Consider the following 20,843-nt stretch of genomic DNA (forward strand, 5'->3'; position numbering starts at 1 on the left):
CACAGATATTAAGGCCGATGGCGCTATATTTCCTAAGCTCGATGCCTATACCTTTTTTGGGATGCATTTGTCGTCTGCTTTTGCTAATGCCGAAATTCAGAATTCCCTATGTTCTTAACATGTATTTATTAACGCGCAGGGATATTCCAGCTCAGATAAGACGCAAAAAAGTTTACTAATGGCACTCTAGCGACAAGAAAATGCAAAGCTATATCTTCCCATGCCCATACCTAGATTAATTAACCTTTCAGTTTACATAAAGCCAAATAGCGCCCGACTGCTGAAATTTTTGAAATTTATCGAGCAGTGGTTCTATGTAAACTGAAAAAGCTAATTCCGTATCCAGTTTACGCGCTTGCGCGAATAGTTTTGCATTCTCTTGTTGCTAGAGAGCCACTAGCAGACGTTTTTGCGTCTTAGCTAAGTCAATTAATTTCCTAGTGCGTTAATTAAACCACTTTCAAGACGTTAGAGAGATCAGCGGCGTACCGAGCCGGGTTAAGGAGGTGAATATTTAACCAGGCACGCCACTGAGATATTAAAAATCTAGCCTAGACGTTCTCGTTTTCACGAGTTGCCAAAACTGTCGATTGTCTGGAATTGAGCTCGTGTCCTAGAAATTTATCCAGGGATTTTGTAGGCATTTTTTACGCCTCCCTGGGAAGTACATGATTGCGCGCACGTATTTTTCTCGGAACAACGAAAATTACTCCCTGGCAAAATTATCGCTTTCCGTCCAGAAGGTTCCTACGAAGCTCGACCAATATCTTCCGAAACAAGCGAAAGAGGAAGCGTGCAGTCACAAATACGCAACGAGAGGCGGACCGAGCTCAACAGAGAGAGAGAGAGGGGAGAGAAAACAAAACGAAGTCTGTTGGGTGAAAAATGAAATGAAAAAAAACCCGGCTTAAAGGAGGGGGGGGGGGTGAAGAGTTGAAGAAGGGGGGGGGGGAGGATTTGCCTGGGGAGACGACGGGCATTAGCCAGCTTATAAAAGAAGGACGCTTCGGCACGTGAGATTGTATTCTTCCGGTTTACCGATATCGAAACCCCGCCAACTAGAATGCCCGGAGTTAGTCGCGTTTCGTGGTCCAGCGTATGTCTGCTCGTGGTCGTCCTGTCGCGCGTCGGGGACGCCGCCAACGTCTCGGAGAGCGCCGAAGTGGCGATCGAAGACAATTACGATCTAGACCTTCTCAACAGCACGTTAAACGCAACCGCGTCCGTAGCAGCCGCCTCTTCACCGGCTCCCGCGGTCGTGGCCGTTTCCGGTGGCATCCGCGAATGCCCGGGTTGCGCCGACAAGAAACGCAAGCAAGAAGAAATGATGACGCCCGCCGAAATTAGGAAAATCAGAATCAAAATGATCAAGGAACAGATCTTGAACAAGTTGAACTTGAAAGCCAAGCCTCACGTGCCCGCTTCCAGACCCAAATTGCCCGACATCATCTTCAAGCGGGAAGTGCTCGGAGCTCAGGACTCGGACGTCGAGACCGCGACGAAGAATTCCGAAGACTACGAGAATACTAAGAAAGTTATTTTGTTTCCAACAAATTCAACCAGTAAGGGCTTTTCATTTCTAAATACTACTCCCTAGCGTAGAAAATTTAGTGCCACTCCTTAACAGAGAAAATTTAGTGCAATCTACATTCATTAACAGTGTCGTCATACATACTTAATCAGCTAACGTCAGTAGCGTAGCCAGAAATCCTTCAAGGGAAGAGTTTAAACTATGTAAAATACCTAAGGGGGTTGAGAAAGGGGTGGAATTTTAGTACAGCCAAAGTTACACTCAAGGGAGGGTTTTAAAACGGAAACCCTCCCCTTGTCTACGCCACTGGCTAACGTCACTTGTAATTTGTAAATAATGACTGACTATTCTGGCTTTAGAAAGTTCTAGGTATAACAATTCTTGTGGTTTATTCGTGAAGTTTAGTGAAGAATATTATATTTGTTCATAAAGCGGAGACTTTCACAAATCTAGAATAAACTAAAAACAACGTTTTAATTTCGTATTTAAAAATAGGTTAGTAAACATAGTTTTTAAACGACGTTGCATTTTCGAGTGAGTAGTAGTCACCACTGACTTAGACGACCTTTAAGGCTTTAATTCCTAAACAAACATTGGTTTAACCTACCGAATTTTTATTTCACACTCTTATCAGTAAAAAAACCTCGCAACAATGATGAAGTAAACAAAAAGGGAAACAAAAAATAAAAAAGAACTTCAATGCCACGAACTAAAAACATTTCGCTACACTACTAATTTGAGTTTAATTTTAGGCAGTAGTAATTGTAGTGACAGAATCAATATTTCTTTGGTCAAAAATTTAATAATTATAACAAAATTGTATCTATATTAAAAATAAATCGCAATAATGAGGAAAAACGTGAACCATTTAAAACAGAAAAGATATTGAGACGAGTGCGGAGGGTGACACCTGGTGCGGTTCGCACCCATAGCACCCATCTAGTGTTCATAGAAAGGTGTTCTGTATACGTCAGCTTGACTCAATATCATTGACTGCTACTTTTGTTGCTAGAGTGGTTCATTTCTAGTATCTTTAAATACAACGAGCAGACGAAAAAAGAGCGACTTCTTACATTTTTGGCCACTGTATGTCACTAGTACTAAACTATGCAAGGGGCTTATTCCAGAAGGGTATCAAGAGTCCCTAAATGTACATTTGGTATGTTCCCATTTCTCCCAATCGTTTTCTTTAATTTCAAAAATAATTTATCCCATTTCTCTCAATGTATAGTTTTCACAATTCCCATTTCTCCCAATGTTGTTTTCACAATTCCCATTTCTCCCAATGTACAGTTTTCACAATTCCCATTTCTCCCAATGTACAGTTTTCACAATTCCCATTTCTCCCAATGTTGTTTACACAATTCCCATTTCTCCCAAAATGCATGGTGAATACCAACACAGCACTGCACGTCCGTTTTAGAAACTCTACTGAAAATGTCTGTGTCTAAATTATTAAGCGGAAATTAAAATTCGCGGAGATATTATTTTTTGAAAATTAATGTTTTCTAACGTTATTTTCAGTTTGTGGTACAGTAGGATTAATACCAGTTTAGTTGGTCCCGTTGCGTATATAGTCATTTTACGTAATTTTTTATGTATCCCAACATCTTAACGGGACCAGTAGTAAGAATAACGTAGAAATTTGGTTGAATTCAGAGAAAACGGCATGGTATTAGAAGAGAAAACTTTATTTATTTTGAAGCTTTCGGAATTATGTTTAAATAGTACTTAATTTAACTTAAATTCCCAAATTTATAAACAAAAAGACGGCATAGCAATGGGGAATCCATTATCACCGGTTATAGCAAATCTCTTCATGAAAATTTAGAGGACGAAAATCATTTGGCTTGCTGGCTTCGTTTTATGGATAACAAATTTTTTGTATGGAAAGGAGACTTGGATTATTTAACGACGTTTCACAATGATTTAAATAAATTGCATAACTCTATTCAATTCACTATTGAACTAGAAGTTAACCACGAAATTCCTTTTTAGACCTATTTATTAAAAATGTTAATGGTAAACTATCCTTTTCATTATTCCAAAAGCCTACTCATTCGAAAACCTTTTTAAACTTTAATTCGAACCACCCCAACCATGTGAAAACATCAGTCGTAAAAGGTGCACCATATTGAATCCATATCTGATAACCAAATTGCGGATAAATTAAAAATTAAAAATCATTTAATTGAATCGGATTATCCAAAAACACTTATAGAAACCATATTTGACAGAAACTTAATCAGTATGCCTCCTGATATGAAAGGTAAACCAAAAGAGGAGGTTTTAGTTTTACCCTATATACCTAAAACCACAGAGAAACTTAAACGAAATTGGAAAAATTATAAAATAAACTTAGTATCAAAAACCACTAATATTCTAAAAAATCAAATTTATCATTTAAAACCTAAAATAGAGGATTCCGCCATTCGAGGCGTTATTGATGAAATCCCTTGCTCATGTGGAAAAACGTATATTGGTGAAACAAAACGCTCCATTTTGGACAGGATTCGTGAACATAAATCTTGTGCGGCTAAGGGCGATATGAATAACGGAATTTCAAAACATATTTGGTCTACGTTAAATTAATTAAATGGGATGATTACAAAATTTTAAAACGTGAAACCAATTGGTACAAAAGAAAATTCGATGAAGGATTGTTTATTCGTAAACTAGGTAATTTAAATTTAGATAAAGGATGCCAGGAAGTAACTAATTGGGGTAATATTGTGATTTAAAATTTTTTAATTTCTATTTTAATAATTCACACTGACTTGCATATATTTTGGATTTATCGGTTACATTGATTTGATTACGCACGTAAATTGTTATTATCAGAAAAACTTTTGTTTATTATTTAACACGTTGACCTTCTGCTCACGTGATATTAGAACTTGAATATGGCGAGTGGTAGAATTTTAAATCAAAGTAAAACTAACGAACGACTGAAGAAGGTCCTCGGCTCGAAACGTCTTGTTTAAAATAAAGTTTTATCTTCTAATAGCATGCCGTTTTCTCTGAATTCAACATAATTTCTATTAATATTCACCATGGTAAATAATAAGTTTAATATATAAGAATAAGGTCTTTGGGTGGGGACAAAGTATATTATTTTATTTATAGAAAATACATTATTTTATGAGATCAAAGTGTGTTTTTATCAAAAATACTAAAGGACCGGGGTTTAAATAAAGGCTTTGGGTGTGGAAAACATATATTATATTTGAGAGATAAATGAGGTTTTTTAGGGAAAAACATTATTTTACTAGAGAAAAGTGTATTTTTTTTTTAGGAAATTGAGATTTGATGAGTTTATTGAGATCCACTGAAAACCATTGAAATGTGCTGAGATTAGGGGATATTAGCTGATATTTGAAGTGTAATTTCCGATTGTGGTACGGTAGGATACGCGAAATATAAATTAGTACCATTACAAATGGTACAATTACACTAGGTACAATTACATATGGCCCAGTGGTGATTAATTAGAATTGGGGGTTTAGGGCGCGCATTTATCGTGGTTATTTCAATATCCAACGGGTTTCAATTTAAAATTAACAAGTTTGTTGTTGGGGTACATTCAAACAGGTGAAATTGGGTAATAAAAAAGAAACATTCGAAGCATATTTAAATCATTTTGTTTTGGGGAAATGGAATTGGGAGAAATGGCAATTCGGTTAACAATTTTTGGGTCAAATGGGGGGTAATCGTACATTTATGTTAGGCGTTCTGGCTAATATGTGGACATTTTCTGCGCTGTTTACTGACCAGTTTATTCATAAACTGGCAGGTTTTCGTCCGCCAAGCAGATAATTTTCTAATTTAAAACAAAAAGCATCTTAGCAGACGTAAATTCAGCAGCTTATGAGCTTCTCCTATTACAAAGACAAACAGTAAACACAAAATGGAGTCCACGATAAATATGTCATTGTGTACCCTACTTCATTCCAAAAAAAAGATACATTAAGATTTTGTCAAGATTTTTAACTTGAAAATCGAGAAGTTTAAACGCCGGAAAAATAGTGAATTTTTGTCGTAGACGTTCGCGTGGTTCAATTTTCGCTGGTTGTAAAAAAACTCTAATTTCAATACGCTTCAAGTTCACGGAATGTCTTAGACGTCCCCGTTGACAAGTTTGTGTTTGGATACTCAACCTCTTTCTCTCCGTATATTGACCGTTCGAGAATTAAAACGCCTAGCAACACGGCGCGATGATATCAATCCTTTTAAACATCGCCATCTAACTATTTGGTTATACAGAGTACATCCAACCAACACATTGGACGGCAAAATCTAGGCGAGATCCCGAAAGCAGCTTTGAACTTGAGCCAGAGGGTCGCGTATCTATTTTGACGTAAGAAGGGGTGCGTGGGAGGGCGCTATCATGTTTACAATTTCGGTGCTTCGCGAAACCGGACACCCTTTTCAAAGGGGCCTCCCGCGCGACACCAACGTCATAAATCTCGCTTCGAGATAATTAATGCCAGCCGAGACCCGTTTAACATACCAATTAGATAGTAGCCGACTAGAAATATTAACACGAAACAAATGTCAGAATTGAAAGTGATATGTCGTTGCACGTGTTTCTCCGATATTCTCAGAGACGAGCGCGGACTGAAGTTTCTTTACGGGGACTAGCTAGTGCCGTTTTACAGACACGGTAGGGAAGTTTCAATAACCGTAACCGTCATCTATCGGCTTTAAAAATAACTATTAGGATGGTACTTTTCATATGAATGGGAAACCTAAACTGACGAATTAGTTCACCAAGGTCACGCTTAGGCATGATGTCAAAGAACCAGCCTTGTCTGCTTTTCGCCCAACTGCGCATGCGTAAGATATTATTGAACCTCACTTATTCGCGATCTAGCGTCTGCTATTGTAAAATTAGAAAAAAAATGCCTAAATACGGGCCTGGTAATTGTCCCGTGTTAGCATGGAGAAAACGACAAACAGTGTAAAATGAAACAAAGGGGAAAATTAAATTTTTATCCATCATAACCTTCTAATACACGGTATACTCTTATACGAAAGATAATATAAACCTCGTAACCTATGACTCGTAGTCAATAGCGTTAACCCACTTCCCGCCGGAATTCCGAAATCAATTAGCTCCATAGTTACCATGGTAACCAACTATAGATAAGACGACGGCCAACTTCGATGACGGGCTGTTCAGGCAATAGCACGTCATCAAAGTTGACCGTGATAGGACAATACCACGAGCAATGGATGCCAATTTTTCGGATGTTACGTGCCGGAAATGGGTAATAGCTTCGTTACAATACCGTCAATCAGGAAGCTCTCAGAATTCGAATCTAGGGTACGGAGTTTTATATTAACTTTGCTTATACTACTGACTGCCAAACGCTAATAGCGTCTGTAGTTTTCGAAGGCCACCAACAGAGGACGTAGCCAGGGCCGGCCCTACCATAAAGCGAACGGGGCGGCCGTTGCAGGCGCCAGTCTCAGGGGGCGCCTCAGTGGTAAAGAAAACTAAAGGAAAACAATATTTTTATATTAGGGGCAAGGAAGGGGGGCGCCATAATCGGATCTCGCTCCATCCAACATAAATATTTATTTAGGATAAACGAATTTGACATTTCCGCAACAAGGTTTAACAGAACATAAGGGTTAGCAAACAAGGGAGTATTTAAGGGGGTTTGGCGGATGGATAAAGCAGATATGGTGCCTAAAAGGGGTATAGAATTTAAACCCAACCGAAATGGAATTCTGGATACGGCCTTGTAGCGATCTTTTATCAAATGTTATTTAGATTTAACATATAAAAATTAAAAAAAATTTAACCCTATTTTTTACGCTCGTTAGTAACGGGTCGGGGACGGTTAATCATTATCCAAGTTTAAATTGATTTTTTCGGGGGAAAATGTAAACAAAGAAATTTACCGGTTAATATTTCGGAAAATGATTAAAAAATATGTATTATTCGTAAAATTTGAGCTTTTTATCGAAAAAAACGTCGTTTTTACGATTAATTTTACAAATTTATCAAAAAATTAATCGGATAATACAGAAATATAAATTACTTGGTCAAAACATTTTTCGAATAATTTTGAGAGCTTTATCTATTGAATAAAAGTTAACCATCCCCGACCTCTAGTTAAAATCCTCAAAATCTGATTCCGCTATATTGGCAGCGTGAAAATATTACGGAGAGTTTTGCGGGTTTTCTAGGCCAAAGCGGGAATGATCTGTTTGCAAATTCTTCCAGCGGTAGAGGATTTTTAGTATTTTACCCGCTAATGACCAGAATTTAAACTTAACCGACGGTCACGCTTGAGTTTAAAACTCATTTTAAGCCCGGTGTGAATGCGATTTTTGACCAATGAAATTGAGAGAAACTCGCCATGACAACTGGTTTCGAGCGATAGTGTGATTCTGAACTCGGCTTTAGGTTCCACTAGTACGCGTAATTATGTGTTTTTCCTTTTGCGTCTAGTGGAAACAAAGCATAATTCGAACGCAACGGCGCTAAGATTCCCAGAAAGATCGTTTATTTTTTCAACGTATCAAGAATGCATGATTTTATCGTTTTACCGCCTTTTCCCATTGGTCTGGCGCACGGGAAAACGACTGTACACACGGACAAAATTTGCCAGATTTTAACGCCGCGAGCGCTGCCGGTAAACGAAAAAACTGGGGATGTGTGTTTTTTTTTTTTAGGCGCGATAGGCTCGACCCATCAGCGATCGTTAGGCCGTCACGTGATAGACGAAAATTTTCGTAGGGCCCTTTTTAAAGAAAATCGCTATTTATATCAAGTGAAATTGTAAAGCTCGCTGATTGGTCCGGCTCAAAGTCGCCCCCGCTGCCCCGTGGTTGGCACGCAACTGGCTCAGACTTCAACGCGTCGGAAGACGTCAGTTTTAGGGAACCAATGAAATACTGGACTGATTTGGCATTTTTAGGGGGGAGGAGCTTACTCTTTGAGCATTATGGGATTCGGAACAACGCCAAAAAGTTGAAATAAATACATTATTGCCCTTTCAAATATGTGCTTTACTAAAAAAAGCGATAGAGAGCAGCCAGTGCCTCAGTGGCCTTTTTGGTCCACGCGCCTATCGTTGAATACATTTTTTACGGTTTGTTGCCAATCATTCTTATCGTTGACATTAATATTGAAAGCGTTCCGGGCAGCTTCTGGACGCGAAAGTAGCTTGAGCCACGAGCTCGAAAAGGCCGCAGAAACTACGCTCAATTCAAACGAAACACACTTTATTTAAAAATCCAAATTAGTTTAAGATTCAGAAGATTTGCTTATTGACACCAGTAGCAATAGTGGTGTACATTGGTGTGCACGGGATCGGGATCGAGTCGATAAAATGTTTTTAATGGTTTTGTATTTGTATTCATTTTATTAATTGTATATCTGGTATTCATAATCGTATATTTTGCACATTCTACTTTTCTGCCATACAGTAATGTTTAAACATCATTGTCCAAATAGTAGTGTCGTGTAGCCTGCTTCACTACAAAAATGGGGAAATAACTAGAAAATTGTTCGATAACGTTCGGGGTTTTAGCCACTCATGTACAAAAGACTGAGCCAGTAAGTTGTCATTAATCTCATTTAAGCTGTTATTTAAATTATATTTAACGTATATGTATTTTTTATTAAAATTTACGATTTTATTGGGGCCTGGCCGGAATCCTTACACCAAGAGCCCAAAGTTTCACGCTACGGCCCTGATTGGAGAGAAGTATAATTTTCAACTCCCTGACATGCTAATGTTATTCGCTGGAAGCATGTACCTACGCAGGCAGACGATAATTTTTGAAAATTCTATACATTAATTAGTACATATTCCTTCGCAGTGTAAGTGTAACACTTAAAGGGAATATAAACTCAGGTGTTTGGGATGGAACACCAATGTTTGCAGCTCTGGCCACTCTGGACTTCGGCTTTAAAAATGTTTGGCGCCACTGTACGGGAAAATTTTAAAAATTGAAGGGGTTTTCATAAAGATTGCTTTGTGGGTTATATTCCCTTTAACATGGCTAGGAAAGGTAAATTTTGAGCTGTGATGTGGTGTACACCGAGGGGCTAACCACTGTCAGATGGCCTGTACACCGATTACTTATACTCAACACTGATAAGGTATACTCTTAGGTTACGAGTTATCTCTTTAGTACAGTCAAAGGTACTGGCTTGTACACCGATTATGCTGAGTGACTAGCGCCAAATATATTCATTTTCATGGTCGAGCAGGGAAACACTTATCTAATTAGATAAATATTGGAAACTTCTGATATACACCCATGAATGTAAATCTGGCTAAACCGCTCACGGCGTCAATCTGTCACAGGGGCAGAACGTTATACAAGTACATTGTCAATATTGCGCGGTGGAAATAAATGAACCGCTATTTACGCAGCCCTCTGTCACGATGATGCCGCAGCTAGACCGACACGTCATTGGCTAGATTTGAGCCAATTAAAGAGATAAATTTATATCGTCATAAAAATCGATAAACTTAATCCGGCCTCTACGTCGGTTACGTCATAGTTAGGTGGTCTATGTAAGTTTAACATTCATGGGTGTATATATTAATTCAGGCTTGCAATAAATAGCACGCTTTTCGGGCAGGGTAGTTCACTAGACTATGTTTTAACTGTGACAATAAATTGCGTTTTTTCGTATAATTTTAGCAAATTATTCCTGTTCCCCGGATCAGTCGAATGCGTCACGATGCTTCACGTTTCAAATCTCTTCGAGGAACTTCGTGGGCGGAGTGTTGTCGGCCGAGTTGTTCCTTTACAAGAACAGCGACCATCCACGCAACCAAAGCCTGGTCATCACGGAAGTCATCAGCACCGGGCTCAACCGCACCAAGAAAGAAAGGATCGTCAAGATCGAGGACGAGCCGACCAAGTCCGGTTGGCTGCGATTTGAAATGAAACAGACGTTGCAGCGATGGGTCGCTAAGCCTCATTTGCAGCACTCGTTTCAGATCACGTGCAAAGGCAAAGGGTGCCCAGGCAATGCCGTTCCAGTGTCCACCGAGGACAGGCACAAGCCCTTCATCGTCATCGCGACGGGACCTGTTTTAACGGTATCCAGAAAGAGAAGGGAAACAGTGTGCACCGAAAAATCGACGAGGTAACGATCACGGCCCCGATACTCTTACAATCGATAGTAAGAAAGCGGTTAATTGTTGAACGTACAAAACGCGCTTACCCTCCACTTTCCTTTGTTCGGAAAAACCGTTATCGCAATAGCAGTTTTTATCTAAGAAATCAGTGGGTTGATTCCGAAGTTAGACAGTTAGTGTGTGAAAATTCCTTTTCCCCTATACTATTTCCCACTACAAATGGAGCTTTACAATATGGGGGAACGAAATTTTCTCACACTGACTTTGCAATCGATCTTTGCCGTAGGATTTGACTATGTAACTTAAGCGTAGGGATTGCATTAGTTTAACACAAACAATACTGTACAAGATCCTAATAGCGTCACCCTTTCGTGGCACCCATCAATCGGCAAAAAAAAAAAAACCATTTGATGACCTTAAAGCAAGTGGCGGCTCTATGATTGCCACCTGTATTATGAAAAGAGTCTGTGCGAGTCCTGTTTTTTGAAATTCGAGTCGAGTCTCGAGTCTTAGAAACTTGGACTCGCGAGTCCTCGAGTCCAAATATTAAGGACTTGATCGAGTCCTCGAGTCCCAAAGAATTAGGTTTAAAGCTTTCGAGTCCAATACGAGTCCGGAATGTTTTTAACGAGTCCAATTCGAGTCCTAATTTTTATCGAGTTCAATTCGAGTCCTAAGTTATCGTGGCCAATTCGTCTGAAATTTATTTGCCGCTGTTTAAATAATCTTGCCCAATAATAATGGACTCGCCGAGTAATAATGGACTCGCCGAGTAATATTAGACTCGCCGGGTAATTTTCAAATTATATATTTACTCGAGTCCGCTTCGAGTAATTATGTACCCTTTTCGTGGGAATCGGGTACCCGTGCGAGTAATAAAATTACGTATTCCGAGTCCGAGTCCGAGTACTCGGACTCGGACTCGATAACGAGTACTCGCAATTTTCGAGTACTCGCACACCACTAGAAAAGACCCCTGTTATTAGAGATGGCAATGAATCTCAAGGTGACTAGAGAAATTCACTATATGAATATCTCCGATCCTTCGAAAAACGCGACTTCACTGGAGAGCGTGGTGCCATCTATTTATGGCAAAGGAAGCTAAAATTTAAATTAGTCAAAGGATAACGTCGTCAGAGAACCATTGTAGAGTATTATAGTTAGACAACTTATACTTTACTTAGTGGGCTTTAACCTAAATTATATATCCTATTAAAAATAATGTTTAATATTGCTGTAATTTATGTTATTGACCAATTTACAAACGGTCCAATCAACGCGAGGGGTATCTATTAGTACCGCCTTTTTGATTTTGACGCTAACGACCTCTATTGAAAAAAGAGCTACTTATCGTCGAGTCGCCACTTGCTTTAAGTAAGCAATAGAGATATGTTAAACATACAACGTTACGTCTAGATTTCCGCAGTGCAGTCGTTTTATCATACAGTGGCGTAGGCAATGTTGGGTAAAATACTTCATTATCGGTATTTAAAATAAAATACTAAATACTTGCTAGAGTAAGTATTTAAAATAAAATACTAAATACTCTTTGGAAAAAGTATTGAAAATAAAATCCGAGGGGCTAACCACTTCCTTAAATTCTGTACACCGATTACAGTGAGTACAGTCTTTGGTAGTGCGAAATCTGTAATCGATTACGTTATCACTTTAGTACAGTCAAAGGTACGGGCTTGTACACCGATTACGGAGAGTGGTCAGCCCCTCGATAAAATCCTTTATTTTAGTATTTTAAAATACAAACTACTCTATTTAGGAACATTTGCTTTAAGCGAGGGGCAGGTCACTTCCATTTTTGGTGCGTCTTAATCGTAGTAAAATGATTAAATCAGGGTAATCGTGATTAAATCAGGGTAATCAAGATTAAAAAATTTAATCGAGATTATAAAATCTAATTACGATTTAATCAATCTAATCACAATTTAAACGTGATTTAATTATTCTAATCATGATCTAATCTTTTTAATCAGGATTTAATCATTTAAATCAGATTTAATCATTTCAATCATATTTAATCATTCAATCAGTATTAAATCAGATGTAAACATTCTAACCATCATTAAACGTGATTTAAGCATTGATCTAATCTTTTTAATCCGATTTAATCATTTAAACATTATTAAATCAGATTTAAACATTCTAAACATGATTTAAAGTGATGTAATCAACATAATCGTGATTAAATCGAATTTAATCAAAGTAATCACGGTTAAATTGGATTTAATCTTTCGAGGGGTGCGTCGTTAATCAAGGAAGTGACCTGCCCCTCGGCTTTAAGTAACAATAATTGCTCGAAATGATTATATCGGCGCGGAAATGATAGACAACTCACCGGGATTACGCGCTTAGAGAGGTTGAATGACAACGTCGAGAGTCACGTGATTATTGTCCACGGTGTTCTTTTCTTTTCGCGTTTAAACTTAACTTGGAGACCATGCCATATTTCTGTCGAGCTTATGTGACACATACTGTATTATTAGGAATTCATACATCGAACTTGGAATGGTTATCTCGCCCGATTTCCGTCTCTATCTAGGGGACCGTTTTTTCCCCCATCATTTTGACGTCAGAGCATACGTGTTTTCTCATACGATTTTCAATGGTATTAAATCCTAGTTTCAGATAATTTCATCCCCCTGTGTCGAAAAAGGGTTCAAACATCTTTTTGCTTTTCCCTTCGCTATCGCTCTATTGATAGCGACGGTCACCTCGTCATTCGGACTTCACGGTTCTCAAGGGCATTGTTACTGCTGCCAATTTGACAGCGCTATAACATAACAATGCCGGACTTAATCCTTCCACATGGAGAGGTCGGGAGAGCGAGCTGACCCGTCGCTATCAATGGTGGGGTTTCAAACCCTAAAGTTCGAAATGGCCGGGGAGTTGAACAACAAAAAACTACAGTTGTAAACGGGAGGTTGCGCGGGGTAAAAACTCCTAAAGAGGGGAGACGCGTGAGAGGGGGCGATTTTTTTTCTCATAAATGTCACCAAGAATGTATTTATTTATACTCAGGGAGAATGAATATGTCGAGATTATTTTTAGCGTTTCTCTAATTCCACCCGTTGGGCCCCCCGGTATGCTCCTCCGCTTTAATAAAATCAAATAATATTGCAATCTCATTGGTTCTTAAAAATTACGTTTTTCGACGCGATTAACGCTGCAGCGAGGACCCAAAAAATAAGACCGCCTCCTTTCCCCCCCCCCCCCTTAGCGTGACGGGTTTAGGGGCTCAACGTGTCCGTCGATAGTCTCGACATATATATTCTCCCTGAGTATAAATAAATACATTCTTGATGTCACTGAAAACGGTCCCCGAGATCTTACCATAGGGAATACGGCCGGATAACCATTCCAAGTTCGAGGTATGAATTCCTGGTATTATCTATAGCGTTTAAATAAAAATACTGAATGTTACAATTTCTCTGTTCAAAAATCGAGAGATAATTATGGCAGGCTGTTCCTTTTCTAGCAACGTGCGTTTTAGCAATCGTAAATATTGGTTTAAATTGAAATGCTACTAAGCCATCTTTCTGTATTAAAAGTGAAATCGGAGACTACGGAGACGCATTTAATGTAAAGCAGGGTACACGAAAACAAATGCTTGTCTTTTAGACAATACTCACAGCATACGTAATTAAAAGTCGCGTTTTAGTATTGGTTAAACACTGATTTATTTTCGTTATGTACCCGGGTTTAGCGTATATTTCTAAAATGTGTTAACATTTTATTGTAAGTGTAAATGTTTTATTTACCAGTCCAAGTGAAAGACCGCTTAACCCATTTTAAAGGAATGTAATTCACGAAAAAATACCATCTTATGTAAATAAAAGTATTTTATTTTTTAAGTTTAGGTATTTAAAATAAAATATTAAATCTTTTTTCAAGAAAATATTTAAAATAAAATATTAAATCTTTTTCAAGAAAGTATTTAAAATAAATACTAAATACTGAAAATGTATTTAAAATACTACCCAACACTGAGTGTATGAATGGTTGAGACCTTGGACCTTGTACGTGCACGTTCATCACCCACTCGTACTAAGTGGCGCCATCTAATTGGTTGCTGCTCTTAAAAAAATTCCCTCATTAGTTTCATTTGCATTGAAATAATAGCGTTTTTTTCGGCAGGTGTTGCAAGGAGTCTTTGTCCATAACCTTCGACGAAATCGGCTGGGGAGACTGGGTGATTCACCCTTCGAACTTCACGGCAAACTACTGCAGAGGGACGTGCGACGCCGAATTGGGAAGTAGCCGGTATCTGCACACGACTGTGATGCAAAAGTACATTCTTAGTCAGAAGGGCTCCATGAGCTTGTGCTGCTCTCCGTCCAGGCTGACTTCGATGTCCATCATCTACATGGGACCCGATAACACGGTCCTTCAAGCCGAGATGAACGACATGATAGTGCAGGCCTGCGAATGCGCCTGAAGACGAACTTCCACATTGCCTTCATCGAAATTAAAAAGAAAATCGTCCATTTAAAATGATGAGTGGCACGCGTTTTATTTAAAATGTTGTTTCAAATATATTTAAAGAAAGAGATTAAGCTTTTGATTGTGACCTTGGCCGTGAATGCTTTGTCGCGCGAAAGTCTAGTACTAGTACATCTGATAAAGTACAATAAATTAATATTTTTTAACTCGTTTCGTTGTGTCATTGCAAGCCTTTTTGAATTTAGTAACTAGTTGAAACATTTAAAGTTTTCATCTTGATTAGGATCTTTATGGTTCTATCTAGTGCTTCCAATGGATTATTATTCAACTTAATCAGGTCGTAAGTTTCAGATATTTTTGACATAATCAGTTAGTCAGATCAGGATTATCTTGTATATTTCCCTCGCAAAGCAATCTGATCTCAAATGTATGCGATTTACTTTCCGCAATAATTCATCTGACCAGGTTCAGTTACTAGATGTAACGGTAATAGTAAGTGTAGGGAGTTGATGGCTGGAGTGGCATGAAGGGCTTGCCACCATCTTGCAACGCATTGTACCCTGGCCATCTGAATTAATGGCATTAAAAGTTGGGTATTAGCATAGCTGATTATTATTTTCTTATACCAAATCTTGCAGAAGTAAATCAAAACAAACAGTTCGAAAGGAATTTCATCTGAGTATGATTGAAGAATAGCTAACTGTGAGTCATTTGAAATACGCTCACCCTATGTCTGTCGGTTTACAATGAGTTCAAATTAATTTCGGGTTTAAGCTATCAGGTTTGCATTTTGACCCGTATCAACTGATCTGATAATATATGAACGTAAATGTGTTTATTCTGATATCTGATTTATCCAGTGGCGTAGCAAGGGGCGGCACTTTTTTGGGGGCGGAAATAGGTAGAGTAGACTGAAATTTGGTGTATTTTGAGAGGGCGGCAAAGGTTCTAGCTACGCCAGTGTATTTATCACAATTATTTTATCGGTTCAGAGAACGCATCTGTTATCTGAGAATGGGTTGCAACTAGAGCATAGCGCCGAACCAATTTTCAACGGCGGCGGCGGGAACGATAATTAGTTCGGCAGCGGCGTGGCGCGCCGATTTGCAGAAAATACTCGGCGGCGTTGAAAAAAGTCGGCGGCGGCGGCGCCTAAGGGGAAAAACTGCCCAACCCCCTCAGAAATAGCGCCAGCCTTTTAATAGACCTCTAGAACTTCAACCGATAAACACATTTTAAAAAATTCATGTTTAATAGAATGTATTTTATTAAAATAGGAACCACTTGTTTCCAAAACGAGAAAGAGGTAACTTTGGTTACATACTATCATACGCAAATTTAATCATAAGTGTGCCAGAAATAACTTTTTCTCAATGAGACAAACTTGTTGCATGGATATGACGTAATTGACGTCACTTCCCAGTCGATGATGGTTTTATCGTCATCAAAAGTAGTTGTGGCGGGGAGGAAAGGAAGTTAAAACCAGTTTTACACGACTTTAGTCTCATTTAAATTTTTAATACAGAGATGTTAAACAGAGGCACACTTATGAGTAACTATGTTACATATGACACTATTAAACTAAAACATTTACGCTAGTAATAACAATAATGTACTTATTTACTACCATTTCACTAGTATTATTATCTATACACTCTTTTTAGAAACGTTTACTGGGCGCTGCCATTATCGTACGGACAACCAATGAGCCAGCCCTCTACCGCAGAAATTTCAAACCCCAAAACCAGTTTTTCATCACCCTCCCCGTAGACTGTAAGGTATGGCGGTCGATTGGGAAGGCGCGTTTAAGTCTATTATCACAAATTATTTTATCTTGGTATCAAAGGAATTTTTAAAATATAATAGACAAGTTATTGCTGAATGCAACTGATACGTTTCTGTACTTATTACAAAATACGAGGCGAGGCAACTCCAAAGCCGTTTTCGTTTCTCTCTCTCCGATCCAAGCTGTCTGCTGCAGAAAATCTTGGTGCGCGCGGTGCAGTGGTGCCAAATCTTTTGGAAATTATTCATTATTTCCAATTTAATAACGCGAGTACGCCGGGAGTAGTGGCTCACTCCTGTAATCCCAGGCGTCCGGGAGGCAGAGTTTGTGTATGGCCGTGTGAGGATGACCACCAATCCCTCAACGGGTGGTCGGAATACTTCCGCCACGGGTGTCCCCACCCCTGTCCCCACGTATCCCCCCGTTGGCGTGGCCGTTACACATCTCTCGCCCTGATTAATCAGATGGTGTCTTCGCCGGGCTCGCGGTCTTCTCAGACTCAATCAGCCCTTTCTTCTTTGAATAAAAAAAAATAACGCGAGTACGGTGCACCCAACAGCCTAGAAATCGTAGCACTACCAATAGAAAAATCTATGTAGTTTGGATTTAGATCTCATAACGCAATTATTATACTTTAATAATGGAAATTAATTCGGCGGCGAAATAAAAATGTTTCGGCGGCGGTGGCGTTTTGGCGTTATCTAAATAATCGGCGGCGGCGGCGTTCGATCGGTGGCGCTATCCTCTAGTTGCAAGCACTAGTTCTATTTCATATATAATATTTGGAGTGTAGCAGGGGAAAAAGGTAAATTTTCAGGAGGGAGGGCTTAATCTATTTCTATCTCTTCGCACGTGATGTCGAGACATATAGTACGGTATTTGTCACCGGCTTTTACTGATCTGTTTCCTCTTTATCTGTTCGCTTAAGCTTCGGTTAAGATTATCTTCTATGTTGTTATGGTGCCGTATTGAAAAGATTTCCACGTGTGCAATTAATATTCTAAAATTGTCGAACATGTAACCATCACTTTTTAAATTAGCCTTTCCGAAATTCACCAATGTGAAATTTATGTTATGGTTTGGCAAACTGAGCCAAACGGAGATTACTAAAATTATCAGCTGGGTTAGGCTAGTACCCAAAGCACCACCCTAGACCCAAGTCATGTAGCGGCTTTTATTTACTTTAATTCAGGTGGTGCTCTTCATATAAATTCTAGTTCAGCAGTATCGGTCGACATTTCAACCAATTTTCTAATATTGCAGTAAACTTTTCAAAACATTTAACAACATTAGTTTGAATTTCGTTTGAATAATATCAACCGTGTACATGTATTTATTGATACAGAGAGCTAGAATGACTATCTTGAGGCCATGGACGAACTACTGAAGGAAACTTCTTGGGCTGCTTTTCGTTTCACGCTAACGTTCCGTAGCAGCTCACCAGGGCGCGTTGGCTCTGACTTCAGGGCAAATAAAATGTCACGTGACGCGGTTATTTCCACGTGCCTCCGTTTTCGAGCATTTTGAATTTTAGTAGCGGTTTTCTCTTTTCTATAATTCCACACGTTCGTTAGTGACGTAAATCTCAAGTGACTTGCCCCTTGAACACGTGACATCTCTTCCTCCTTTACCGCACGAAGAAAAATGCCTCGAAACACGAGTCATACTGTAGAAGGCTACCTGAGAAATGTCCTTCGTTCATTCTTGAGACTATCCGCGGGTCTCATGGTCCAATTCCGGACACGAATTGGGAGCAAAGAAAAGCTTTAAACATTAACATTACCATTAACATTACCAACATTAACTTAAACATTATAGCTCTTACCTCTTGTACGGTTTGGGGGAAAAAACTAAGCGTAAGTGCTTATGATTTGCTTTGTTTTTGGAAAATGATGAAATTGATTTTAAAAAATTAATAGGTTTTAGGTTTTTATAAAACGAAGAAAAGTCCCTTAAAGCAGAGATGCTTAAGTGTCCAATTTGAAAGATTGCCATTTTGAAACTCGATTTTGCCATTTTCAAGGTCGAGATCACACTATTTGTTTTGGTTATATTTATAAGATTTTAATAAAAATTTATTTATTTACACTTAGGAAGAATTACTATGTTGCGACAACTTTTAGTGTTGCTCTCAATTACTGTAATGGCTTCGGAGTTTAAAATTTAAAACGGATAAAACACGCGGAATTCCTTACGTGGCTCGCGCTGAGCTTTTGAAAAAAGAATATAATAACAAGACGTACGACGGTCAGAATACACACAATCCTTCTAATGTGGTAAGTTTGTTTGAGCTATTCACAGCAACCTGCAACGCCGGTATCACAACCAATATTTATCCACGGCCACACATAATTGTATTTACACTTATGTGTTACTTCTAGTCATACTTTGAAAGCATCGAAGATTCTTTCGATCAGTGTCAATATTATTTTTTACTTCTGATCACACTTATTTGTTACCTCTGGCAGACGTTGAGTGTCACACTTATTTCTTCTGGTTAAATGACAAAGACTAGTTCGATCAGTGTCATACTTAATTGTTACTTCTGATAACACCTAATTATTATTTCTGATCACACCTAATTGTTATTTCTGATCACACCTAATTGTTACTTCTGATCACACCTAATTGTTACTTCTGCTCACACCTAATTGTTACTTCTGATCACACCTAATTGTTACTTCTGATCACACTTATTTGTTACGTTGAGTGTCACACTTATTTCTTCTGGTCATACGCCGAAGACTAGGTCGATCAGTGTCATACTAAATTGTTACTTCTGGTCGTACGTTGAAAGCGCGGCGCACTCTGAACGGCCTTGAAAAACGCTAGAGGGAAACGGGCGCGTAGACCTCTATAAATACGGGGATTTATAATGTTGGAAATTGCGGGGGTATGTATACGCTGTCCAAAAAACCTTACTTAGAATTAATATTAAGCAACGTAATTGCAATTCTAGGTTATATGGAAACCAAAGCTTTTCAAAAATAGAACTTTCATGAAAATCGGACTTAAATTAAGGAACGTTATGTCGATTTTCAGGCGGAAATATAATAATAAGTTTTTATTAGTAGCTATGTTTTGTTACAGAATTTGTTCAGGGCTAAGTCTTTAAAGACCATGTTCAAGACAATTTTACAAATTGTGTTAATTACAAATTATTGTACATTGTTTTTAGATACAGAAAGTAGAAAAAATTTAAATGCATATAAATAAGAAAATTAGGTAAGCACAAATTCGTATCACATCTTAATTATAGGGTTGATATACTTTTATACAAAAATAAGGACATATTCGCGGGCAATTTTTTTCAAGGCCGCTTGAGTTTTTATATGTTGAGCGAATTAAAGAAGTTTATGCCTTTATGAAAAACCGAGTCAAGTCTACGGCTAGTTCGTGATTGTATTATTAAAATTTTATTTTTCTTTCTAAATTCGTAGGAATTGTCATAATTCCGGTTAAATTCATTGAGTATGTCATTATTAATTGATTTAAATATAAATAATATTGAGCTATAATTTATTATTTGAGAGATAGTTTAAATGCTTAGGTCTTGAAATATGGGACCTGTGTGGTCGTAGTAGTTTTTATATCAATGAGGCGAACAATTTTTTTTTGTAAGATTAGTAGTCGATTAGTATTTGTCCGGGTTGTATTACCCCATATAAAAATGCAATAATTTAAATGTGAGTATACTAGGGTATAGTACAGATTAAGCATATTTTTTTATTAAAAATGAGTCGGTTGCGTGCTATTGCATATATGTTTTTAGAGACGGTTTTGGCCACATGGTCCACGTGCTTAGTGCATGTTAGATGTTCGTCGAATCAAAGACCTAAGTATTTGTACTGAGTAACTCTCTCTAAAGTATGATTTTCGATTACAATGTTAAAATGTGGATCGCAGATTAGATATAAACATTGTTTTCGGATTTATTCCGAATTTTATACAGGGT

At 38.3% G+C, this 20,843-nt stretch overlaps 1 protein-coding gene across 1 annotated transcript; it reads left to right on the top strand.

Moving 5' to 3' along the window:
* Positions 1-1,027: 1,027 nt before the first annotated feature.
* On the top strand, positions 1,028-15,312 carry daw (activin beta chain dawdle). The gene is made up of 3 exons (XM_090166429.1): positions 1,028-1,562; positions 10,205-10,655; positions 14,797-15,312. Exons 1-3 carry the CDS (start codon positions 1,064-1,066, stop codon positions 15,095-15,097), a joined length of 1,251 nt encoding a protein of 416 aa, XP_090022555.1. The 5' UTR covers positions 1,028-1,063; the 3' UTR covers positions 15,098-15,312.
* Positions 15,313-20,843: the final 5,531 nt, after the last annotated feature.

This window comes from Leiobunum rupestre, chromosome 2 (genome assembly GCF_980474605.1).
Source record: "Leiobunum rupestre chromosome 2, qqLeiRupe1.1.hap1, whole genome shotgun sequence".
In the NCBI taxonomy this organism is placed as follows: domain Eukaryota; kingdom Metazoa; phylum Arthropoda; class Arachnida; order Opiliones; family Sclerosomatidae; genus Leiobunum; species Leiobunum rupestre.